Raw genomic sequence first — 7,712 nt, 5'->3', positions numbered from 1 at the left:
AAAGTGACAGCCCTCTTTATGGGGCTGTTTAAAATACGCCCCCTGCTTTTCAATGTCTCTCTATCCATCTTTGTCTGCTCTTCAGAAAAGCGGACAATATAAAGCCCAGCCTGGCGAGCTCCCCACGCTCAGGCCTGGGCAGTGCCAACCTCCGCCTTTAAGCAGATTGAAATTGTCACTGCTTCATTAATCTGAAACTAGTTACTTTCCTAAGCACACAGCACACACTTCCGATCTGCCGGGATTCACTCAGAGGAGCCCCTGGGGCCTTCCTGGGTTTGGGATTTGGAAGGCTCAACAAAGGTAGGACAAGGGCTCAGGAAAACATAGGGCTCAGCTTGAAGAAAGGCAGTGCCCAGTGCAGAAAGGCAGGCATCGACATCAATGTAAGGGCACACAAAACACTCTTCTCAGAGACAATGGGATGCCCAGAATTTTGGAGAACAAGGAACACAGCCATGGGAACAGACAAAAATATCTACGTCGATGTGGCATAGCTTTCAGGACTGTGAGGTCCCGCGGCCTTTAGGTTTCCTTTCCCCCAAACAGAAGCACCTTACTTCCAAATATGAGTCAGGGCTGGCTTTTGTTTTTCATCTGCGCTCGGATTCAACTCTGACACTGAAAGGTCTCTTCAAGTTCCTGCTTTTTTTTTGGCCGGTCCTCACTTCCAGCCTGTGTCAGTCACCCCATGTGCCGGGCCTTGGGTGTAGGAAACCTGTCTTACCTTCTGTGAAACAAACTGCCTTAACTCTTCACGTTTGCACCATTAACAAAAGACAATGCAAAAGATTCTCCTACTTTTAGTATTTCCACTGGCTTAGAATAGCAAGTTTTTGGATTGGATTCTATTCCATCGAATTTAGCGGAGAGACACGGGCATTTTTTTTTTTTCAGAGAAGCTCAATTTTCAGTAATGTGAGCCTAAAGATTTATAAAATAGATTTATATTAAATTATGTTAATAGAAGCCTAGTAAATGCACCATTTAATTGCATGGAAAAAATGTTCTCTTTTAAGAGGTCTGTCACCTTAACAGGTACATTCAAAGATTCCCTGTGAATAATGAAAATAGGAACAATTGCTTTGATGCACTGAGCTGTATTCATCGTCTAGGACAGCTTTAGGCTGTGTTTGGAGAGGGTGGGAGGAGCTCCTTTTAAAGCAGTGATTGCTCCTTTAAACCCCATTTCCTCTAGCAAATAGGTTCTGTTGCTCTGTCGTTCTCCTCTCCCAGCACCCCGAAGGCCGGGCCTGAGATCCTACCCAGACCTCTCTCCTGGCTCTCTCAACTTTTTTTCCTCCCCCCAACCCAGCTCCAAACACCTTCCCACCTCCCTCCAACAAATCTCTCAAGGAGTGCCAGGAAAAGTGAGTGGAACCTGCAGGAAAGGTAGAGGTGGGACAGAAAACAAAACAAGACAAAATCTGGTGCAAATAACTCTTTTCTTTCTGTATATATGACCACTACCAGTGGAGAGCTCTCTCTCTCTCTCTCACACACACACACACACACACCCTGTTGCTTTTTGTGACCACTTTCAGTTAGAACAATCAATCACCTTTCTGACAATTCTCTGACCAGAGTAAGCCAAGCAAACTGCATTTCTAATCCTTTTTTTAAATGTTTTAATTTTTTAAAATTTACATCCAAATCAGTTAGCATCTAGGTGCAACAGTGATTTCAGGAGTAGATTCCTTAATGCCCTTTACCCATTTAGCCCATCCCCCCTCCCACAACCCCTCCAATAACCCTCAGTGTGTTCTCCATATTTATGAGTCTTTTCTGTTTTGTCCCCCTCCCTGTTTTTATATGATTTTTGTTTCCCTTCCCTTATGTTCATCTGGTTTGTCTCTTAAAGTCCTCATACGAGTGAAGTCATATGATCTTTGTCTTTCTCTGACTGGCTAATTTCACTTAGCATGCATTTCTAATCCTGATCGTGTTTGGTATAGGGTTCTGGTGAGGAAATGAAGGAGGGAGCCCAAAATCAAAGACTTCACATCCCCAAGTTTTCCTTCTCTTAAAATACCCTTTGCCATCCTTGAGGGGAGTGGGATTATGGATGTGCCAGGCGGAGGGGGACCAAGGTAAGAAGGCCACTGCAGAATAGCTCAGAATGAGAGGAGTCATCAGTGTTTTTATCAGCTGCGTGGGTTGACATCCCCACCCCAGGGATAGGCTGCTGGTTGTCTTCTGCTCTGGGTATGGTTTGCATCAAAAAAGAGTTGCCAAGTGCTCCTATCAATGGTAGGCCCTTGGCCTTGGGCTTGTGTTGGTCACTGTGGGAGGATGAAGGAGAAAGGTCTCCATTCCTCTTTTTCCCTCAGAATATTAGGACTGGGTTAGGGCACAAGGGCAGGGGTCATCCACTCCCACCCAGGACCTCTTCCTGTTTGAAGCCACCACAGGACTTGCTTTCAGAGATGGGCTCAACCACACTAATGGCTCTTGCTGCTCATTCTTTTTCTCTTCGTGGAGCAAGATCCTAATTTCTAATTCTTATTTTCATTCTCCCTCTCTCTTTCCAATATGTGTGTATAGTCCCCTAAGAGGCCACGGTTTGGGGACGGAAGACAGAATTCTGTTTTTCAAGTGAGGGCATAATGAAAAGCTGGCATCTGGTGCTTCCCAGGTAGAGAAATTGTCAAGGGTGGCCCCACACACCCTAAACAGTCCTCTTTAATAAATCTGTGGATATTTCACTTAGAGTGTTTGATATCAAGATTGTTTAGCAGGGCAATTGTGTGTCCCAGGGTTGGCCTAGGATTTCTTAACCTAAGTGAAACTGTAGGCCTTTAAAATCAGAGATTCCCGGGGTGCCTCGGTGGCTCAGTTGGCTGACTGTCAGACTTTGGCTCAGGTCATGATTTCATGGTTCATGGGTTCAAGCCCCTCCACCAGCTCGGGGCTGACAGCTCAGAGCCTGGAGCCTGCTTCAGATTCTGTCTCCCTCTCTCTCTCTGCCCCTCCCGTTAAAAAAAATTAAATAGGAGATTCCCAAAGCCTTGTTCAGATTTGTAAACTTCAGAAACATCAACTGATTACTTTGGGGGGTGGAGCGGGGGAGAGGGTTTGGGAGAGATGTAAAATCTACCCTAGTAGACAAGGAGACCTCATGGTTCACTCTTACAGTGAGAAGAAGGTCCACTCGGCACCTAATATCCTAGAACCTCCCTGAAAACCCTAGAGAAGGTGTCTTTGGAGAATGTCCAAAGTCTAGATAGGTATCTGTGCCTGAAACTTTTTGCCTCTGGTTGGGGGGGGGGGGGAGTACACTGTTTATTCTCTCTTCCCTGAGGAATTTCCCCCCAAAGACAAGAAGGAGAGGGGCTGAGACCATCCAAGCAGCCCAAAACCTGGCGAGAAGGGCTGGCGCCGCGTGTCCCTCGCAGGGCGGTGGAGCTGGGCGCGCCGCGCGGCACGGGTGTGGCAGGTGCGTGGCTCCGCGCTCCGGGCGCAGGGCCTGGGGTGAAGCCAGGCGAGGCGCCGAGGCTAGGGTTCGTCCTCGGCTAGAACTTGGGAAGGGCCAGGCCTGAGCGCGGGACGGCTCGGAGGCAGAGCCCGGAGTGGGTGGGAGGGGGACGGAGGTGTGTGCCGACCGCCCCGCTGAGGCTTCGCTTTGAGCAGGAGCGCAGAGAGCTGCCACAGGGGCGCTTTGTCCTTCCTGTTCTTTCCCGAGAAAAGAATTCTCCGTAAACGCCGGTTCTCGCCTCGAAACCCCTTTCCTCCCACCCCTGGACTCGTGCAGAGAGAGGACTGTTGATTGGGAAAGAGGGAGACGGGATCTTCAGGAAAGGCAGTGGGCCGGCGTGACCGGCCCGGGGCTCCGCGCGTGACAGAGAGACCCGGAGGCTGAGCCTCCCAAGCCCGGGCAGGAGAGAGCTGGATGCCTGTGACCGCTGCGCAGGACCAGGCCCAGGTCTCTGCACAAAGCCTCGGCCGCTCCCTATTCAGTCCGACGCTGTGCGATCCCTCCTCCCTCCCTCCTGTCCCAGCCGGTACCCGAATGGGAGCTGACCACGGGGGGCCTCGGAAGTTGGGAGGGGGGCTTTCCTTCTCCTGAGCCTCCGGTGAGTGTGTGTGTGTGTGTGTGTGTGTGTGTGTGTGTGTGTGTGAGAGAGAGAGAGAGAGAGAGAGAGAGAGGCACGTGGGGGGTGGGGAGAAAGAAAGAAAGACCATGATCACATCCTCCCTCCTTTCCCTTTTCCCAAACTAGCTTCCAGACCTCAGTTTTAGAGCCCCATCCCACCTGGTGAGGTGTCAGTTCCTACATACCTAAAGTAAATCAGACCTAAAGAAATGTGTGTTGTAAACAGTTCCTATGGCTTGAACCTCTTGGGTGGCATCTTTCCAGAAAATAATTATATAATAATAACGCTAATGGATGTTAGTGGGCTCAGCTTGCAGGGAATGAGATCTAGTTTCCACATTTCCAGCTTCACTTCTCTCCCTTGGATGACAGGTCCTGGCTGCACTGAGCAGAGAGCCAGGTGGCCCTGCTAAAGGCAGAGCTAGAGTCAATCTCCAGGACCAGGTTTGCAGAAATTAACTCTGCAAGACTATGAGGAAGAGAGGGACTATAAGGGAACAGATTTAGGCTAAAGTTAGGGAGACCAAAAAAACCCTGCAAGAGTCCAAAGCACCTCTGAGCTATTTTGGAAAAGTGAGAATATAAACCTTTGGGAAGAATAATTCCCTGTGCCTGTTTGTTTCCTTGGCACCGTGGAAACCAGCTAATTTCTTAGCTACGGGAACAGCCAGAAGTAAGGTTTCTAGTCACTTGCAGCATCATTTGTAAGTTTCCTTGTGTGTCCTTCCACCCTGATGATGGATTGTTGCTCTTTCTAAAACTGTTCTGACTATTCAAATTCCTTCACATGACTCGGGTTTTAGTACTGAGAGCGATGGAGGGGGAAAGGCAGGGAGAGGGGAACTGCCACAGAAAGAATCTTTCCCTGTTAAATAAATCAAAAGGTTTGTCCGTCATTAATTGTCAGTGTCACTTTAAACGGAGTGACCTGTCCTAGCCACTGTGAATGGCTTAGCTGTTTTGAGGATGGGGAGTTACTACTTGGTAGGTGAAAATCATGCTTGATGGTGTGCCACATACTCCCTCAACCAAAGACCTACATTACCAGGTTTTAGTCAACACTTTCCTCTAAATTCTCATACACGTTTTCCGCCCCGTCCATGTTTTTTTTCAAGATACAGGTGAGAGGAAGATGGGGAAAGATGGTGAGAGCAAGCACCACAAGTTTAAAACCTTGATTTTGTTTCATTTATTTAAATAAATATAAATATAAATTTTATATAAAACTATTCACATACAAAGGGACTTCCAGCAACTTGAATTCCAATCTCTCCCCAGGCAAATTTTCAGAAAGCGAGACCTACAGCGTTTAATTTTCTAAGTTATTTGAAATTCATATGCTTTCACTAAAACAACAACAACAACAACAAAAGAAAATAATCAAGAAACCCGGTGTTCTTCTTAGGTTCTGTAAGACTGTAGGGAAGGGGAAAAGACATGCGCTTTCAAAAAGCCCCACACAGTGTTAAACTTGAATCAACCCTGGTTCCCCCCCCCCCCCCTATATTATAAAACTTAGTTGAATCTAGATTATTTACATTAAAAAAAAAACGATCTATAACTTCGAGTGGAGCTTCAAACACATAGGTCAAGGAGGAGATGCGAAGGGTCAGGCCAGACTACTCCGCTCGGCCAGCACTCAGCTCCCTCCTTCTCCAAATGGGACCACGCAGTGGCTGAGGATCTGGCGCCCTGCGTGCCAGGCGCGTTGGTGGCGTGGGGGCTGCCAGGAGCGTGTGGTGCGGCGGAGGCATCCCTCCCTCACAAGGGAGAAATCTCCTTGTCATCATTGGCCGAGGCCGGCGACAGGGAGTCCTCATCCTCCGAGCGCGGGTAGTGCGCCTGGCTGCCGACACACTTGCAGCCCGCGTGACTGTTCCTCTGTGTGCCCTTCCCTTCCTTCTTATGCTTCACCCGGCGGTTCTGAAACCAGATTTTCACCTGTTTCTCCGACAGGTTCAGGTAGGTCGCGATTTCGATCCTCCGGAGTCGAGACAGGTACATGTTGGAGGAGAATTCCCGCTCCAGCTCCAGGAGCTGCGTGCTGGTGAACGCCGTCCTCATCCTCTTGCCATTGGGTACCTGGCTGGCGTCCGAGCCCCCTGCAGACCGGCCAAGAGAGGGCAGAGAGGTCATTCTCGGATGACGTGTTCCCACCCCACGCGCCATCCCTTGGAAGGGACGCCTCTCAAGGACCCTCCCGCGGAGCTCAACCAAACACCTGTATCCATCCCTCACCCCTTCCCATTCCACGGCACTTCGTTACTCAGCACGGAAGGACAGAGACGCCCAAAGCAAGTGAAGGAAGGCCTTTGCTGTGCGAGATGTAAAGTCAGAGGCTTAAAGGAGGGGTCGGGGCTTGCGCTGTCCGGTCGTCTCCCTTCAAGCCCAGCAGAGAGGCAAGCAGGCTTAGCCCAGAACATCGAAACGCTTCAGCTAGCCTCGACGACGGACTGCCACACCGAAGTTCCAACATACCCACCCCAAACCCTCACGCAGTTAGCCTCCGCTTTCTCAGCCCTCAAGTGCGAGGTCCCAAAGGCCCCGATACTGTGCAAGACTCGGACACCAGGTAGCGGGCGTGAAAGCACCAGGCTGCTTGGAGAGGTTCGAAGCTAACTTCCACTTTCGTGGAACTTCTGGGGACGTCTCCACAGTTACACGAAAAGCCCCTCCTCCCACCCCACCCCGCCCCCCAGGCTGCCACTTCCTCCTCTGGAGGCGGAAAGTTTGCTCCCGGGAGCCGCGAAGTCGCGGCGCGCAGGTGCCCAGAGACCCCACCCTACCCATGGTGAGGCAGTGGAATCTCCGCGGGTCCCCTACGTTGTAGGTGGTGGCGGCGCAGACAGGTGCGTGGTGCTGAGGGTGCCCCAAGGCCGCCGCGGCCGCCGCCGCGGCCGCCGCGGCTGCGGCAGCGGCGGCCGAGCCTGGCTGCTGGGGCTGATGGTGGTGATGGTGGTGCTGCGGCGGGTGGTGATGATGGTGCGCGTGGCTCACGCGCGGGCAGAACTGCGCGTCCCCAGGACCCGAAGAGAACTGACTCTTGAGCAGGGGCAGGGTCCCGGCGCCCCCCGGCGCTCCCCCACCACTCCCGGCCCCTGCGCCCCCCGCCCCGGCGCCCCCGCCGCCGGAGCCCGCCGGCCCACGAGAGGAGTGCAGGTGCGAAGTGACGCAGAGTGGGCAAACGCAGAACGCGCCACTCTTGCGGGACGGGCAGCCGGGCCCCGACACAGACATCACCAGCGGGGATGGCATGCCCAGCGGGATGAAGAAATCTGGCCCGGGGTGCGGCTCAGGCAGCGAGGGCGCGGGCCGCGAGGAGTCCTTGATGATGAGCGAGTCGACATAGAAGGAGCGCGACATGTCGGGAGGGGTGGGTGGCTGGAGGACCCGGTGGCCGGCGCTGGCTCCCCCTCCCCTCTCCTGTTCTGAGCTCTGCCCCGAGTGCGGCGCGGACGCAGGCGGTCAAGCCCTTGGGGACGCGGAGGTGTTCGGCGTCTGGGCTGCGAACAAAGGGGTCCCTGGAGAGGGCTGGTCCTCACGTCCCCCGCCCGGCGCCCCGGCTCCGGGATTTTATAGCCCCCACCCCGGCACGTGATGCTGCAGAGTACCGCTCGGC

The 7,712-nt window shown here is 52.4% G+C and overlaps 1 protein-coding gene across 1 annotated transcript; it reads right to left on the bottom strand.

Annotated features, from left to right (window-relative positions):
- Nucleotides 1-5,803: 5,803 nt before the first annotated feature.
- Nucleotides 5,804-7,456, bottom strand: GSX2 (GS homeobox 2). Its single transcript, XM_049632073.1, has 2 exons — nucleotides 6,880-7,456; nucleotides 5,804-6,195 (listed from the first exon to the last, which is right to left on the bottom strand). Exons 1-2 carry the CDS (start codon nucleotides 7,454-7,456, stop codon nucleotides 5,855-5,857), a joined length of 918 nt encoding a protein of 305 aa, XP_049488030.1. The 3' UTR covers nucleotides 5,804-5,854.
- Between the last annotated feature and the right edge of the window lie 256 nt (nucleotides 7,457-7,712).

The sequence above is a fragment of the Panthera uncia genome, chromosome B1 (genome assembly GCF_023721935.1).
Source record: "Panthera uncia isolate 11264 chromosome B1, Puncia_PCG_1.0, whole genome shotgun sequence".
NCBI classification, from domain to species: domain Eukaryota; kingdom Metazoa; phylum Chordata; class Mammalia; order Carnivora; family Felidae; genus Panthera; species Panthera uncia.
The sequence above is the reverse complement of the archived record's forward strand: the minus strand, read 5'-3'. Positions and strand labels throughout refer to the sequence as shown.